Source organism: Myodes glareolus, chromosome 3, assembly GCF_982192425.1.
Source record: "Myodes glareolus chromosome 3, mMyoGla1.1, whole genome shotgun sequence".
Taxonomy (NCBI): domain Eukaryota; kingdom Metazoa; phylum Chordata; class Mammalia; order Rodentia; family Cricetidae; genus Myodes; species Myodes glareolus.
This window is the reverse complement of record NC_142028.1, coordinates 62,955,184-62,972,401: the sequence shown is the minus strand read 5'-3', so window position 1 is coordinate 62,972,401 and position 17,218 is coordinate 62,955,184. Positions and strand designations below refer to the sequence as shown.

Here is a 17,218-nt window from a genome sequence, read left to right as displayed (position 1 = left end):
GGGACCAGGCAGGACAGAAAACACTCAGTCAACATTGACCTGTCTCTCTAATGCACATTTGAATCCAGCAGGTAAGGCTTACAGGTCAGCTCAGAATGAGGTGGGCGGGGGTCAGCCTATAGGCAAGCCAGGTCAACCCTAACTGCCCAATTATTTTTTATTTATGTGTATGCAAATATGTCCATATATATGAGTGCAGGTGCCCTCAGAGACAAGAGGTCTTGGATCCCCCAGAGATGGAATGGCAGGTCCCCTAAAAGAGCAGTGTATGTTCTTAACTGCTGAGCTATCTCTCCACCACCACCACCTAATGAAATTTTAGCTCAGACTAGAGAAAACTGAACTGGGAGCCATCTGAAGAAGCCCTCCGTGGACTCACAGTAGGTCAGGTAGTGTGAGAATTGAATCCGTGTATCACAAAGCCAGTTTTCCTGTGAAGAAATACAGAACAAGAAGTGTTTTGTCCAAGGACACATACACAGCAAGCTTGTGACAGAGCCAGAGGTGACCTGGGTCCCCATGAAGGAGCCTGAGGTTGGGAGTGGGCTGACCCAGGGCAGCTGGACAAGCATGTTCAGCAGGGATGCCTCTTCCTGTTCCATATCTACCATACATTGAGCAAATGAGCCCTTTCAGCCCTTCCAGGGGGCCTCCATCACCATCTCATTAGATCCTAACAAGATTGTTCTCATTTACAGAAGAGAAACTGAAGCCCAGAGAGGGCAGTTGACCCACATCAGGCCCCCAGATGACCTACCTGAGATCCGTCTGCCTGATGCCAAAGGCTGAACCTCTCTCGGAACAACAGAGCTGAACTTGACCCAGCCCCTCCCACCCCCACTCCACGCCCCACCCCCGCCCTGGATAACAAGCAGCTTGAGACCTCAGGATGAAGCCCATTGCCTGAGGAACAGCTTGAGAAGCCTGCTGGTTGATACCATCAAGCCTCTAGGCATACCGCTATCTGGTTCACCGAGAAGAGAAGACCCACCTCAACTGTGGGAGGTACTGTTCCATGGACTGGAGTCTTGGAGCCAACAAAAGGGAGAAAGAGAACCGAGGGTCAATGTTCACCACTGTCTGTTCCTTTTTTTGTGTATGTTTTGTCTTGTTTTTCGAGACAGGGTTTCTCTGTGCAATAGTCCTGCCTGTCCTGGAACTCGCTCTGTAGACCAGGCTGGCCACAAACTCACTGAGACCCACCTGCCTCTGCCTCCCAAGTGCTGGGATTAAAGGTATGCGCCACCACCGCCTAGCTTGTCTGCTCCTTCATTTTAGGGGTGACACATTTCCATATGTGCACGTGCAAAAGCCAGAGGACATCTGGGGTCTTCCTCTATTGCTGACCACATTATTCTCTCCCGTTGGCCTGAAGCTCACCATTTTGGGTGGCCGGCCAGCCAGTGAACTCCCAGGGCTCATTTGTCCTCACCCTCCAATGCTGGGATTGTAGACGCATGCAGCCATGCCCAGCTTCTTTGTGGGTGCTGAGGACTCAAACTCAGGCTCTCACACTTGGACCGCAAGCACTCTTACCCATTAAGGCGTCTCCTCAATCCGTGTCCTCTGCTTCTTGGCTGCAGATGCAATGTTACCAGCTTCTTGGAGCCCCTGTCCCATGCCTCCCCCACTGTGACACCTCATTCTGATCATCAACCTGACACACCTGGGAAAGGCAACTTCAATGGAAGAGTCGCCTCGATCCCATTGGCTCGTGACCACGTGACTGTGAGGCACTGGTTTTGCTTAACGGATGATGTGAGAGAGCCCAGCCCACTGTGGACAGTACCATCCCTAGGCAGGTGGGCCTGGGCTATGTAAAATAGCTGAGCGTGAGTCTGGAAGCAAGCCAACACAAGCTCCCTCCCTGAGTTTCTGCCTTGACTTCCCTCGATGGTGGCTTGCAACCTGTAAGATGAAATATACACTTTTTTCTCCAAGATGCTTTTGTTCAAACTTGAACACTCACTATGGTGGACTGTACCCTTGAACAGTATAACCCTGAATAACCCCTTCCTCCCCTAAGCTGCCTTGGTCAGGTACTGTGTTGCAGGAATGCAGTAAGTACTTACTACCTAGTAAAGGCAACAGAACTAGGGTCTCCTGCAGCCACCTCTGTGGAGAGACTCTGAGCGATGCCCTGGTCCATATCTCTGCTGTCTTGGTGGACAGAAAAACCAAAGCAAACCTAGCGTCTTGGCACCATCAGGCTGGTCAGTCACACACAGAGCCACCGGGTGGCATTCAGAGAGCTCGTTTATTTACAAAGCGCTTTACAAACATTACCTTACACCTCCCCACAGCCCCCTGTGAGGTAGGTCAGTAGTCATATCTACAGTTTACAGATGGGGAAATTGAGGCACGAAATGGGGGTGTGGCCTACCCCATTATAAAGAGAACTTCCCACCCTCCCATCAAAAACAAAATAACAACAAAAAAAGTACTGATCACTGATCCTCCATCCCATAGCACCCTCTTTCTCCAAACTCTGGGAGCCGTCACCAGCCCTGCTCTCCCCTGCCTCAACCCAGCGGCAGTCTCACCAAGAGCCACAGGGACCTCAACCCTGGGGGCTGTGATTCAGCCTTGTGGATTGTCACAGGCCCAAGCTGAGCAGGGCTGAGCCATGGAGGCCTGAAGGCTAGGGACAAGGGGCTGAGATGACATTCTGTATATACTGGGCCAGGCAGGGATGGAGTCCAGGAGGGAGGCCCAGGTCCTGTTGCAGGAAGCTCAGAAGCAGAAGTAGGGAAGCAAGGAGAGCAAAGCACCCCTGGGGCCACAGGGGCAGTGGATGGAGAACAGAGCCACAGGATGGCCAGCGTGTCCCGCTGGCAAGACAGGAAAGAGTCGCAGCTTCAGGAACCTCGGGGGCTAAGCCAGATGGGACAACTCAGCCCTTGCCGAGCCCCAGTGAGTCGTCACCATGTGCATAAGGGAGCACGCTGGGGGCAAACCTTGGACACTTTCCCTGCAGGCCCCCATTCGTTTCTTGCCAAGGACTGGAATGGAGTGGAGAGGCCTGGCCTAGGGTGCCCAGTACTGGTTGTTCTGGCCAGTGTCATTGTCTCAAGCTTCTCTGCACAGGTCTACCGGGCCCTCTGGAGCTGGGGCTGGCTGCGGTCTTGCAAAGCTCCTCCTCGGCCGGCAGCCTGCCCGTGGGGGTCACCAAGATAATGCAGCGTCCACTCCAGTGTTCTCCCTGTGGAATTATGGCTGAGCAAAGTTGGGGGCACAGGCCCTCCTCACCAGTCTGCGATGATGGGCCACGCCCTGGGTGCTCAGTGGGTGTCCCAGGCCAGGTGTCTGCTATCTCAACTCGAGAGCCTCCAGGTACTCCAGGGCCACGTCGTAGCAGAAGTGGTATTGATCCTGGGGAAAGAGGGCACCTTGAGCTCTGGCCACCCTTCAGGGAAGGGAAATGAGGATGACAGTCTAACACCCCAGGACTAGAATGGAAGCCCAAAGCTGGGGACCAGGCAGGGGTGCGTAGTTGCTGAGGAACCTGGTGGGGCTTGGATGGGGAGCTGAGGTGACTGTGCTGGGGACATGGCTCCTCACCATGGTCTCCACCATATTGGGCTTGTAGTTCCGAAGCGTTTTGGCAGCAAAGAAAACATCCACCAGGCTGTGACAGCGGATCATCTCCAAGACAGTGGCACAGGCGCAGAAGGTACCACTGCGGCCACCCCCATTTCTAAAGGAAACGAAAAAACGGTTCAGCGTGGGACCTGGGAACCCAAGGGTGAGGGAAGGAGGGAGGCAATCAAAGGGCAGGGGCAAGGTCAGAGAGACCAAAGGGGAGGGTAACACTGAAGAGTCACGGAGGGTGGACTAGGAGGGATGAGACACGGCGCTCAGAAGCCAGCCCTAGGACCAGAAGGCTAAAAAAATAGTTCAGGGCTGAGAATGACACCCAAAGCTGCCGTGACGTCAGAAGACCCTCAGAAAGCATCAGCCCGTAGATTACAGAAAAGATCCAGACACGCTTCAAGAGAAAGTGACAGAGAAGGGAAGGAAGCCAGAGGCAAACAAGCCCTGGAGCAAGATGGGAAGACCAGCCAGGACCAGCAAAGGAGACACACAGTCAAACCCAGGCGCTGAGTTCAGCCTGTGGCCACCAGGGATCCTTCCCTCCTTTTGTCCCTGTTCCTGTGACTCAACATGAGCCTTCTGGGAAATGGGAGACTAACCACCCCTCGACCTCCTGCTGCAGGAGTCTCTCACTAGAAGCAAAGGCAAGCCTCAGAGGACGGGGCCCAAGCTGGCACCGGGAGGCTCACAAAGTGGGAAGAAGCATGGAAAGAGGGGATTGTACCCAGACATGCGTGAGAACATGCATTCCTGAACAGAGGAGCATATGAATGGATAGATAGATAGATAGATAGATAGATAGATAGATAGATAGATAGATAGATAGATAGATAGATAGATAATAGATAGATTAATGAATTAATGAATGGGATATATACTGGAAAAAAAGTGCTGCAGACGTGCGTGAATAAACAAAGACTAGAATCTCACTGTCGTAACCAGTACGCTACATGGAGCCAACAAGATGGCTCAGTGGGGTAAAGGTGCTTGCCACCAAGACTGATGGCCTGAGTTCAGCCCCCAGGACCCTCATGGTGGAAGAGAAGAGCAGACTCCTGCAAGTTGTCCTCTGACCTCCATGCGCACACTGTCACACATAAACACACGCCTGAGCATATGTGCATGCACGCACACACATTAAATAAGGGTAATTTTGAGAAGGTTTTAAAGCATGCCGCGTGGAACCAGTGAGATGCCTCCGTGGGTAAAGGCCCTTGCCATGAAAGCCTGGTGATCTGGGTTTGAGCCCCAGAGCCCAAGTAAAGGTAGAAACTGAGAACCAGCTCCACAAAGTTGCCCTCTGACCTCCAGACATGGGCTATGCCATGTGCATACCCACCCATCACACACATATGCACATATAAATGAAAAACAAAATTTAAGTATGTTGTAATCTCATGGGGTGAGGAATCCTGATGAGACTCTCATTAAACTTGGCTAACCAGACAGTCCCAGCCATAGCCCCTGGAGGCAGGACTCCTGTGTGCTAGGCCTAAGAGCCCCTGTCAGTCTCCAGGCCTTCACCCACCCTCTCACCCAGGAGCACTTACAGACAATGCACCACGGTGCGCCCATCCCCACTCTCTGCTTGCCACTTGTCCACCTCAGCCAACAGGTGCAGGAAGGCCTTCCTGGAGTCAGGTGTGTCCCGGTAAGCAGACCAGCGCAGGAACTGGAAGTGCCGTACCAGCAGGTGACCCTCCTGCAGCTGGGGGCACAGCAGTCAGGCAAAGAAACATGAGCATGAATGAGCCCTGGCCGCCACCCAGACTCTCGTCCTTGGGGTCCCCGGGATACTCACCCGAGAAGTGTTCTGCACCCGGAACACTCGGGCCACCAAATCCTCATTTGCTGTGCCAGACACAAACTCCACCTCCATGAGGCCATACTGCTGCCGGCCTGGCTCTGGCCAGTACTGCAGGCAGGGCTGGGACACAGACAGAAAGCTGAGTGCAGCAGAACCAGTCCCCACCCCAGTGCTAGCTCTGGGGATTCCACCATGGCTCAGTGCCTGGCTCTAGCTTCCCCTGCAGCACACCTATCTCTCCACCGCTCACCCATCAGAACACAAGGACACTGCCCAGAGCACTGGCACATCCAGAGAGGCCACAGAAACTTCACAAAGAGTGCCATGATCCCCATGGCTATGTGGATGAAAACTTCTGCTCTAAGATGCTAGCTACATCCCGCACACATGTGTGCGTGGACTCCTGTATCCTGCCTTCCCCTGAGAAGAGGCAGAGATAACCCACCCAAACCAACAAGGCCTCCTCCTCACCATCTCCGAGCCCAGCTTCAGCTCAGGGACAGAGTGGCTCCTGATGCTAGGACATGGCTTCATTCCCACACCTCCCCTGTAGACCACACTAGAGACAGGCATAAATAGGTAACACAGCCTACCCTGAGTCAAAGACAAAGCAGGAGGCTTGAATTTGCTTTACCTCAAAGGCCCCAGGGTAGGCAGTTTAGGGGTGCTACTGCAAGAGCAGAAACTGAGAGGAACACCCCACGGTGGGGGAGCAGAGCACTGTCACCTCCCACTATGTGACCTTGGAGAAAGCTCCTCCTCTCTGTGGGTCTTAATTCCTTTTCTGCCCTGAAGCCTCTATCCAGAGGCCACTGTCGACCGTAAATGAGACCAAGTGTGCACAATAGTCCTTGGCTTACGGCAGATGCTCACTAAAAAGGAGAGAGTTGGTCCAGCCTGAAACGCTTGTTTGTAGATTAGGAAACCAAGGCCCTGGGCGGGGGTGTGACTCCTGCTCTCGACCTTGGGGACGGGGGCTACTATACGTGCCCCGTGACCCTGGCCAGCCTCACCCAGGCGGAGTTGGACTGGTTGAGCTGGTTGAGCATGACGATGGAGGTGCAGCCATAGTCGTAGACCAGTCGCCAGAAGTCCGGTGTGGTACTCTGCAGTGGGTGCAGGGTCACGATGAAGGCTGCGCTCCGTGTGTAGCTCTGCAGGGGACACGGCACTCAGCGGGGGCCTCTGATGGCTCCAACCAGTATCTCCAAGAAGTCAGCGCATAGGCATAGGTGACCAGAGGCTTCCCTGAGGACTGGACCACCCCAAACAGACCCCAGCTGACCCCTTCCCTCAGACGTCCTCCCCTGTTTCCCCGCAGCATTTGATCTCCATCTGTCTGTCTCCTGTACTTCTCTCTCAATTGGCTTTGAGAGGGGAGAGGTGCAGGACTGATACTCACAGACTCTTCCTTCTCAGAGGACATCATCCCCAGTCCCACAAGACACAGCACCCATGTCTTTTTCTGTTTGCAATGCCCAGGAAGTAAAGAGAGTGAAGTCCCTTGGGTCAGGGACAGGCAATGCATCGGCTAAATGGTTCCTGTGCCCTCAGGCCACAATTAGATAAGGACCAGGGGTCAGATCACTACTCCAGGCCAGGTCCTAGAGTTGGGTACAGTCCCATGACATCAGAACAGACTCCTCTAGCTCTAAATATCACATATCAAGTCCTGACCTCAAATCCTTAGTGATCCCTGGTCAAAGTCACCCTGTCCCAGGCTCTGCTGGGGTTGATCCTGCCAAACCCTGCCTGAACTTCACCCACACACATCTGCACTAAAGTTGATTAAAACACCAGAAAGGGGGCACTGAATGCCCCCAGTAGAAGAATGATGGGGTAGGAGGGTCTCCTGTGGGCCTGTCTCACTGAATGGGCATTGAAGTGGGCTGCCCCTCTACCAGAGCCCTGGACTCTGCTCCATTGACTCCCAGGTCCCCCCCAGGGTGGGAGTTCCAGACCCACTGCAGCCTTGGACTCTCACATCAGTCAAGGCCGCGTTGATATAGTTGTTGGGGTCCCCATCAGTGGAGATAAGGAAGGGCAGGCAGCGGTCTGGCGGCAGCACATCCATGCTGCGGTTTTTGTCTCGGTTCCGGGGCAGCAGGGCGATGCTGCACTCCTCCACGTCCAGGGGCGGCGTGACCGAGTTCAGCGTCTGCGGAGAAGGAAGCAAGGACAGAGCATGGCCAGGGCTATCAGGGTCTCCTCACCACTCCACGAAGGATCTTAGGCTAGATAATTAAGTCTGTGTTGTGAATGGAGAAACTGAGGCCCGGAGAGAGAGAAGTTAGGGAACCAAGCTGCTATCACCAGGCCACGGAGGGCCTAGACTGAGCTTTGGGACAAGCATCTGTCACCCTGAGCCAGTGTGGCCTTGGATAAGTGACTTACTTTTCTCACGTGTGAAATGGGAAAACGATGCGCCATTTTCTTGGGGCACCAGGAGACCAGGCAATGAGCAGAACCTGGCAGACCCAGGGCTCGGTGTGTGGCAGGCCCAGAGAGGATCAGCAGTATTTTGTCAGTGCTTTCAAAGATGCACGCCTGAACCCCACCTCTTCCTAGAGCCGACCCAAGAGATGAGGCAGGCGCCTTGGGCACAGACGTCTAGACAGAATGTAATCCTGAGCACCTGGCCCAGGTCCTAGCCAGGGCTATGGTATCTCTACACCCTGCCTTCAGGTTTCATGTGCCAGAGTCTCGGTTTCTCTCTTATTCTTGGGGATTCCTCCCAGGACCCCAAGTCTGTCCTGATCCCCAAAGCTGACACCTCTCTCCGGGAATCATTAGTCACATTTCCAGGTCACCCTAAGCTGGCTCCAGAACTCCACAATTGGCAGGAGCCGTATGACTGAGGGATAGGAACTCTGAGTGGAGAGAACCCCAGGGTCTCTGGCACCCAGAGATCAGCAGATTCCTCTGGAGAGAAGTCTGTGGCATGGTGAACCTGGCCCCACCTAAAACAGAGCACCAGAGCCTGGGTCTAGCATGAGGATCCGAGCTTAATCCCAGAACCCATATTTTTTAAAAAATAATAATAATAAAATAAAAAGCTAATTATGTTGGCACAAACTGTCATCCCAGTAATGGGAGACAGAACCCCTAGATCCCCTAGGACTTCCTGGCTGCCCAGCCTGGGTTACTTGGCAAGTTATATACCTAAAAAAAAAAAAGAGGCAGACTATCTATTGTTGTCCTCGGTCACCACCCCCCAGTACACAGTTCTGAGCTCGTGGTGCACACCTATAATTATATAATTACAGCACTGGGGAGGTAAAGGCAGAAGTATCAGGAACTCAAGGTCATCCCTGCACACACCACAAGTTCAGGACCAGCCTGGGCTATGTAAGAATGTCTCAAAAACAAAACAAAACAAACAAAAACAGATGAACCAAGGATGGGCAGAGACCAAGTGTAGCATTATCGCTTGAGTCCCTGGATCCCGCTGTGGCTAATGGCGCCTTCACCCTTCGTGCCTGCAGGGGCCCCTGAGCTAGCTTCCTTAGGACACTGGGAAAATCCTGCTGGCCACGCACCTGCTGGGCGACGGGAATTTCCTATCTTTCCTAGGTGGCAAGAGAGCTTAGAGAGGTGAGGTGACTTGCCCAGGTTCCTTCCAGCTCCTCAAGGTAAACCAAGATCTGAACCCACATTTATCTGACCCCAAAAGCCTGGGGTCACAGCTGCTCTAACTCATGTCCTTCATTGTCTCAAAGTCCTTTCCAGTCACCCGACTCTGTCCCTCTAGCTGGGTCTCAAGTCAGTCCTTCCTGACTGACCCTTGAAAGCTAGAGCACTGAGGATCTCCCAGAGCGCGCGCAGACACAACACACACACCACTCCTCTATATACACCCACACACCCCACATCTATGTACGCATCTATGTACACATACCTCACATCTATGCACACACACAAACCCCACTCCTGTATACACACTCAGACACCCCATACCTGCACACAAATACATACATACTCACATACCTCAATCTATACATATACATATTCTCACACACTGCACATACCCACAAACACGCCCAAACCCCACCCCTATACACATACTCACACAACCCTATATATACTCACACACCCCACTCCTATACACACACATACCTAATTTTTCTACACATTCATCACACAACACATACACACACACACATCACACCCCACTCCTATACACACACATACCTAATTTTTCTACACATTCATCACACAACACATACACACACACACACACACATATATATCCAAGTATGCCCTGTATACAAACACCCAACTTTACACATACACCCCACACCTCACACTTATACACACACCCCACATCAACATACATTCCCCACCTGGAATTCCTCCCGCAGCTGGGAAGAATTGCTCTGAGGGTCAATCCGGATCATCTCCCTGTAGGTGGCCTTGAACTCATTGACAGGGATGGTGGTCTCCCCACACAGGCAGGCCTCCAGGATTGCATCATGGATGAAGATGTATTGTTCCTGGGACAAGAGATGAGAATGGAGGGATGAGGAGAAGACTGGAAGCTGAGCTCTACCCAGGATGAAGGAGAAACAAGCCCACGGCTGAGGCAGGGGTGCTCAGCTGAACATATCAGTTCATCTCTACTGCATCCCGGGAATGTTCCCAGCTGGCCATCTGTGCGGTGAGGGACAGTCCAAAGTCCCAGATCTACTGAGGACACAAACCCTGGTACATGTGACTCCAGAGCCCGCCACCATCACACCATGAAGTGAGGTTTGGAGACCTACGAGCCCCCCACCTACCACCAGCACTGCCATGTTTGAGATGGTCCTGGGGCAGAAGAGTTTAAGATGCCCTGAAGACATGTTACTCCAGTCTGAGCTCCATGACAGAGGCCCTGAGCCCTAGATGGAGGGGAGAGGTCGGGGACAGGGCTGGTCCGAACCTCAGTCTGGATCATGTTGACCCGCCGGGAACAGAGGGTCTTCACGCAGTTGTAAATGTCCACGACGCCCTCACACTCGGCCATGTCCAGCATCACATCCAGGACGATGTAGCAGCCTGTGCGGCCAGTGCCTGCACTGAGGGGAAGAGAAGGCCAGCGCGACATCAGGGAGAAGAAAAGAAGGGGAGACCAGGGTGTCTGCCAGAGTTATAAAACTTAGGGGTTAGGAACACTCCAAAAAGGAGGGGCTGTGGAGCTGGAGTTCCATATAACATGGCAGGAGACACAGTTGGGAGCATAGAGCAAGATCTGGGGAAGGAAAGGACGGAAAGAGGATGGGAGAACATGGAAGTGAGGCTGGTTCAACTTCTCTGACAAAACTCAGGAAGGGTTGGAGATGATGCTCAGAGTTCAACCTAAGAACACACATTCCCCTTGGATATCCCAGGCTCCTGCTTATCCTTCAAAACCCCACACATTCATAGTCAGCCACATCCCCAGTGGAGCTTCCAACACTTCTAGACACACAGCTCTCTTCCAAAGTCTCAGAGCAATATGGCTAGCTTCTGTTAAAATGCTTGCGACATGGTCCCTATTTGTGTGGCCAGCTCCCTAACTCCCCCGGAGCGCAGCAAGCGCAGGGCTGTGTTGGATTTATCACTGACACCAGGAACGGTGTTGATGAGGAGGCAGGTTGGGAAGGATGCCCCAAGATTCCAGCTTTGAAGACGGCATCATCAAAGCATTAGCAAGGATGACACAGCTCAAATCACACAGGTACTTTGAGAGACCTGAGCAGCATCCAGTAGGGCTGAAAGTTCACAGACGGCATTTCTGCCCCTAAATACAGCCCACAGCGACATATGTGCATTTTCTATCAAAGAGCCACACCTCAGAACAGCTGTTCTCAACCTGTGAGTTGCGACCCCTTGGGGTCACATATCAAATATTCTGCATATCAGATATTTATATTACGAATCATAACAGCAGCACAAAATTACAGTTATGAATCAGCAACATAATTTTATGGCTGGGGGTCACCGCAACATGAGGAACGGTATTAAAGGGTCGCAGCATTAGGAAGGTTGAGAACCACTGTGTTAGAACAACCTTAGTGTTGTATTTTATTTTAACAGCACTGTTTCTGGTTAAAACCAGCAAAATCTCTAGTACCAAGAGGCAGACAGATACACAGGGGTTTGTACACCCTAGAAAGTGATGCTGTGTGGACGGACCTCACACACCAAGGTGAGAAGAGAAAGTCACACAGCAGAAAGCTCACACCGGGGGACTTACTACAAGGAAGAAATCAGATTGCCATTGCTCTGGGAACATTCCAGAACTTTGTGTGTGTATGTGTGCGTGTGTGTGTACGTACGTACAGTGGGGGATTAATACTTTTATACATGTGCAAGCATGTCAGAAGCCAGAGATCAACATCAATTGTCACTCCTCAGGAGCACTACACATTGTCCTTGTGAGCCAGAGTCTCCCACTGGGCCCTGGGGCTTGCTAGTTATGGCAGACTGGCTAGTGAGGGACAGGTACTTTCCTATCTCTGTCTCCCAAAACCGGGATTGCAAGCACATGCCCTCACAGCCAGCATTTTGCATAGGTGCTGGGGATCAAACTCAGGTCCTTGGGCTTGTCTCCCACCCCCACGCTCTGTTATTCAATCTGAGAAAACTGAGCTCGTGGTTCAGTTAGTAAAATCATCAGTTGCAGGCACACTGTTCACGATACAAATTACACTTTCCATGACAGACTTTCTGTATCAGTTGGAATTTATTCTTAGATGCTATCTTAATGAGCTCTGAAGAGAAAGAGACAGACAGAAAGATAGAAGGAAGAGAGGGAGGGAGGGAGGGAGGGAAGGAGGGAGGGAGGGAGGGAGGGAGGAAGGAAGAAAGGGAGGGAGGGAGGGAGGAAGGAAGGAAGGAAGGAAGGAAGGAAGGAAGGAAGGAAGGAAGGAAGGAAGGAAGGGAAAGACAGATTCTAGCCAGAAGGCTGTAGGGCATGGAAAATCAGCCATGTGGCATTTGGTGAGCTGGTGATAATTCCCACAAAGGAGCCAGGATAAGCCATAGGGGCTGTAGGCTTGCAGGTTCCAGTACTCTTCATCTCTGGTAAAGGGGTTCCATGGGGTGCCAGCCTCAGAGCCAAATCCCTCCAGATCTTGGGTGAGTCATTCTTTCTTATCCTCTATCTCCAAGCAAGCTGAACCCAAGTCCAGTCCTCTTTAGGGATCTTGAACCCGCCCCAGTCCAGCCCAGCTCCCCACACCCTGGCCGGTCTCCTTGGAATCCCAGTGCTCCCACCTGCAGTGGATGACAATGGGGCCAGCATCTGGGGGAGTGGAAGCCTTCACACGCCGAATGAAGGCCAGCAGCCCCGTGGCATGGTAGGGGACGCCGTGCTCTGGCCACGCTGTGAAATGGAACTGGCGGACCTCGTGTCGGGTCGAGTAGCCTCTCTGTGGGAACCACAGGGGTGAGAGTCAGTGCCAGCAGCACCCACCAGACACCTGCTGTGTGCCAGGCTCTGCTCATTCCTCCTTGGCAAGGCAAGTATCCACATCCATTGTACGGGGAGGAGGATCTGAAGGCCCGGGGTAGACGATCCCCTCTGCTGAGGCTGACGAGGGACACAATCTGTGTTTGGACTGAGTCCACCAGATCCTTAAAGCTACACTGCCCGGCACCCACATAGTCCCTGAGCTGCCATGTCAATGGAAGAGCGCTGTGACTCAGGAGTTGTCAGGCTTGCAAAGCAAGCGCTTTTGCCCACTGAGCTATCTTGAGGATTTTTATCGAGTAATTACATGTCAACCTAGACCTTGATACACAAGGAAACCTTCTGACCCTTGCTTTTCTCATCTGCCAAACAGGGCTGATGGTAAACATGCATCTGCACAGGACTTAAGCAATGCATGTAAGAGGCTCAGCACAGTGCCTCTCGCAGCAGGGAACAACACCGGGCAGGAATCACACCTTCATATCACATGCATACTGGACTCCAGCGGAAACAGTCACCATCCCATCCCTCGACCATGCTTCCTCGCCCCTCCTTCCCCTATGCTTCCTAGACTCGGGCAACCTAGACTCTACTCCATGGACAGGCGCAGGGGAGACTCACCCGCTCCAGGGCAAAGGTGCGCACCACATACTCAGCCAGTGTCTCTGTCTTTACCAGCGTGATCTTGATGTCCCCATACAAGTCTGAGTCCTCAGGCCAGTAGCGAGAGCACTTTACCTGTGACCCCCCACAGCACAGGGTTCAGCCGGCTCCGAGTCATCCATGAGGCCCACCCTGCCTCCAGCCCACCCCCCAGTCCCGCTTACCCTGCCCACCTCTACCAGCTTGGTGATCATGACGATGCTCACACACTGTTCCTGCCACACCATGCGCCAGAAGTCATAGATCATCTCGGGCTTCGGCCCTGAGGGCGCAGAGGATGCCTATCCCTGAGCAAAGTCCTTCCATGGCCAGCACACCATGATGCTCAGTGACTGACACCGTCCCTTGTTGGGATGCTCCCAAGACCCAACCCCAATGGGGACTTCTCATTCACCCCAATATACCCCACCAACCATGGCTTCATGCCTACAGGGCCCTGAGATGGGCAGTAGCAAGGCAGAGCCAAGCTGGAGAGCCTGGTGTGATGAGTAAGACCTAATGAGCCATGTAGATGATAAACCCTCGGGGTGTGGGCAACAGAGGTGGACAGAGAGGCAGTAGCACAAGAGAGACAAGACTAGAGGGGACCCAGGCGGCCAGCTGGACCAAGAGGCATGCTCCATGACAGTGGGTACAGCCCCAGTCCTTGCACATGCATTACCACAGAGAAACACACAGCCAGATTCTGGGGGAGGGACGGACCATCTCAGGAGGCACAGACAGACAGGGTGGATAAGGGCAGCGGTTAGATGTAAAAGATCCAGGCAGGTAGTGGGGACAGAGAGACAGACAGATGGGGGCAGAAGGATGCTGAGCAGGTCAGCAGGGAAGGCAGGCAGGCAGCGGACATTCCAGGTCACAAGAGGGCGCCACAGGCAGAGGGGCCAGGTACCTTGAGTGGCTATGAAGTGGTTCGACCTGTGGTAGCCCTGGAACAGGAGAATAGGGTGAAGTGAACGTCGAGGGAGCAGACCTCTGTCCCCTCAGACTGCCCCTACCACCGTCCTCCCAGGAACAGACATCCTCCAGAAACCCATATCACTAGATGGGGGTGACCTGGTCCTCCTCCCAGTCCCAAAGCAGAGACGAGTGAAGCTAAGAGACACCAGGGTCTTGCTATGGAACCCCGTGGAGGGTGCTCCTCTGTGAGCCCAGCACGTCTCCCCACCCTCAAAGCGGGAACGTTATCTGTTAATAACATGGCTGCCGTTCAGAGACAAATGAAGCGCCAGATGCTGCTGCCCTGTTCCCAGAAACATAATCCACCCTAGACCCCAGATATGGGAGAACCAGGGGTTGGCAGAATTCCCAGTTTCAGGCAGGGCATTCAGAATGAAGAGTACCCAGAGCTTGGGGGAGAAAGAGGGCTTCAAATTGGAAGCAAAGGGTCCTTGGATACAATTTTAAAATCTGTTATACTGATGAGGAATTTTCCTGAGACCGATGGTTCCATACTGTTCTAAGCACTGCTGTTTCTCTTACATGAAAGAGAAGCCAAGAGCTACCTCAGTCTCCATCCCCAGAGACCTCAGGCCAAGCATCAGTGAGCTGAGGTCCCAGAATCACAGCGATGGTCCCATACCATTCTAAACACTACTGTCCATATTACAGAAAAGCCGAGAGCTCCCTCACCCTCCATTCCCAGAGTCCTCAGGCCAAGTAGCAAAAAGCTGAGGTACCAAAGCCACAGTAGCCCCCGGGTCCCTCACAAGAAGGCACCTTTGTGGGACAAGAACCAGCCAGGAAGTCTGTGCAGACTCTGTGTGAAGTTTCCAAAGCAGAATGGCGGCAGGTGCGAGAGAAAGTCACCAAGCTCTGCCCTGACCCTCAACTCAGCTCCTTGTGGACCCCCGAGCACTGAGAACCCAAAGGGCCCTAGTGCCTCCCTGCCAGGGTGCATCCCAGCTGCCCTCAGACAAACGCCCTTTCTTTCTCTGGGCCCTCCATCTTCACTCCTATAAAGTAGATCATAATAAGATTTCCCTGCCAGGGATGTGAGGAGTACAAGCCGTAATGGAGGTTAAGCGTTTGTCACCAGACCAAGCACAAGGCAGGGCCAACAGCAGCTGTGATTGTTAACCCTGCCTCAGAGGTCTCCAAAGGTCCAGATAGTGTTGATTTCAAAAACTGCTCGGCTGGGTGTGGTGGCACATGCCTTTAATCCCAGCACTGAGGAGGCAAAAGCAGAGGGGTGCGGGGTAAAGAACAGCTGGGATGGGAGATGGCCTCCAGAGTATTGGGGTGTAACGGACCTGGGTCCCTGTTGGCAGGTGCCAACAAGTTCCAGCACTTATTAGTCGGTATTAATAATGAAGTAATGGAACTCAATTAAAACTGATCAATTGGGCTGAGGATGAGGCTCAGGGGTAGAGCATTTGCCTAGCATGTGGGAGACTCTGGATTCTATACCAGTGCACACACACATTCCACATTGATCCTAGTGACTGGATATTATAAAATCCATGCCTGTCACTTCTCCAGGAAGAGAGAAGTTTGACATTTTTGGTGCACAGAGACCCTAGGATATTGTCCCAGGCAGACTTGGACTCCAAGGATGGGGGTAGATCTGGAAATGTGCATTTCCGGCCAGTTCCTTGGCAGTGCTCACACTGCCGAGCCTCAGACAGCACAGTAGCCAACGAGGCCGAACCTTTCCAAGCCTCTGTTGCCCTCTGCAACTGGAAGATGACAGCCAGACAGCCTCATGGTTCCCCGGAGAAAAGCCAAAACCCCTTCAAAGTGAAAACCTCCGGAGCACTCTGCCTGCACTCCAGCAGCCTCCCCGCGTCCCCATAGTCTCCACAGCAGGTCAGAGGAACAGCAGAACCGGAGGATGGGGAGGGCCCGTTCCCAGCTGACTCCACCTGGGAAGTAGTCAAGCTTGGGAACACGCTACCCTGAACTGCTTGGACTCCTGCACCCAGCACAAACAGTTTGCCTAAGCTCCACCCCAAAACAGGATCATCAGCAGAGTCAGCCAGCTCCGCACCTCCACCCCCACCCACCCCACCAGGGCCCAGCTCCGTGCCAGCATTCAAGCACTAGTCAGTAAACGCTGCACCTCCACCCCCACCCCACCAGGGCCCAGCTCTGTGCCAGCATTTGAGCCTGAGTCAGTAAATAACAGAGGACCTGAACCCAACTAAACAGATTGAGTGGGCTTGCTATAGCTGAACACTTGCCTTGCATGGAAGAGGCCCTGGGATCCAGCCCCAGCATAAAAAGGAAGGAGACCTGATTGATTGCCCAGTGAGTGAGTGGTCTACAATTCAGCTCTGGGGCAACGCTTTCCAGTCCTTTCCAGGATCCTATTCCTTCACTGCTAGAAAATTACATTTTGGAGAAAGTATGGCCCAGGGCCATCCAACCTATCTTGTCATGCAGGCCTATTGGTTTTGTTTTAATATTTATTTATCATTTATGGGTATGCCTGTGTGGGTGTATGAGTTTATGTGCACCATGTGCGTGCAGGCACAGCCGAGGCCAGAGGAAGGCATCGGATTCCCTAGAACTAAAATCACAGTTGGTTGTGAGCCATCTGTGGGTTGATGGAAGTTGAACTCAGTTCCTCTGCGAAAGCAGCCGGTGCTTTTAACCACGGAGTATCTCTCCGAGCCCCACACACCCCATCTGAAGCAAGTGTACAGGCACACAACTCGAAATTTCTACATGGCCGTTTTTTTTTAAAAAAAAAATTACTACATTTTCATTTCCTTTGT

At 52.8% G+C, this 17,218-nt stretch overlaps 1 protein-coding gene across 7 annotated transcripts in view; it reads right to left on the bottom strand.

Annotated features, from left to right (window-relative positions):
- Positions 1-2,238: 2,238 nt before the first annotated feature.
- The window catches only part of Ptpru (protein tyrosine phosphatase receptor type U), a 71,162-nt gene continuing 56,182 nt past the window's right edge, over positions 2,239-17,218 (bottom strand). For 4 of the 7 annotated variants that reach the window (XM_048434201.3, XM_048434204.3, XM_048434205.3 and 1 more), the window contains 12 exons: positions 14,392-14,428; positions 13,664-13,761; positions 13,458-13,574; positions 12,641-12,795; positions 10,323-10,458; positions 9,745-9,894; positions 7,386-7,559; positions 6,415-6,555; positions 5,396-5,521; positions 5,145-5,302; positions 3,562-3,697; positions 2,239-3,372 (listed from right to left, as the gene is read on the bottom strand). In XM_048434201.3, coding sequence (XP_048290158.3) covers positions 3,310-3,372; positions 3,562-3,697; positions 5,145-5,302; positions 5,396-5,521; positions 6,415-6,555; positions 7,386-7,559; positions 9,745-9,894; positions 10,323-10,458; positions 12,641-12,795; positions 13,458-13,574; positions 13,664-13,761; positions 14,392-14,428 — 1,491 coding nt within the window. In that variant the 3' untranslated portion in view covers positions 2,239-3,309. The remainder of the gene's footprint in view (positions 3,373-3,561; positions 3,698-5,144; positions 5,303-5,395; positions 5,522-6,414; positions 6,556-7,385; positions 7,560-9,744; positions 9,895-10,322; positions 10,459-12,640; positions 12,796-13,457; positions 13,575-13,663; positions 13,762-14,391; positions 14,429-17,218) is intronic. The other 3 variants (XM_048434203.3, XM_085686684.2, XM_048434207.3) reach the window with 1 other exon arrangement.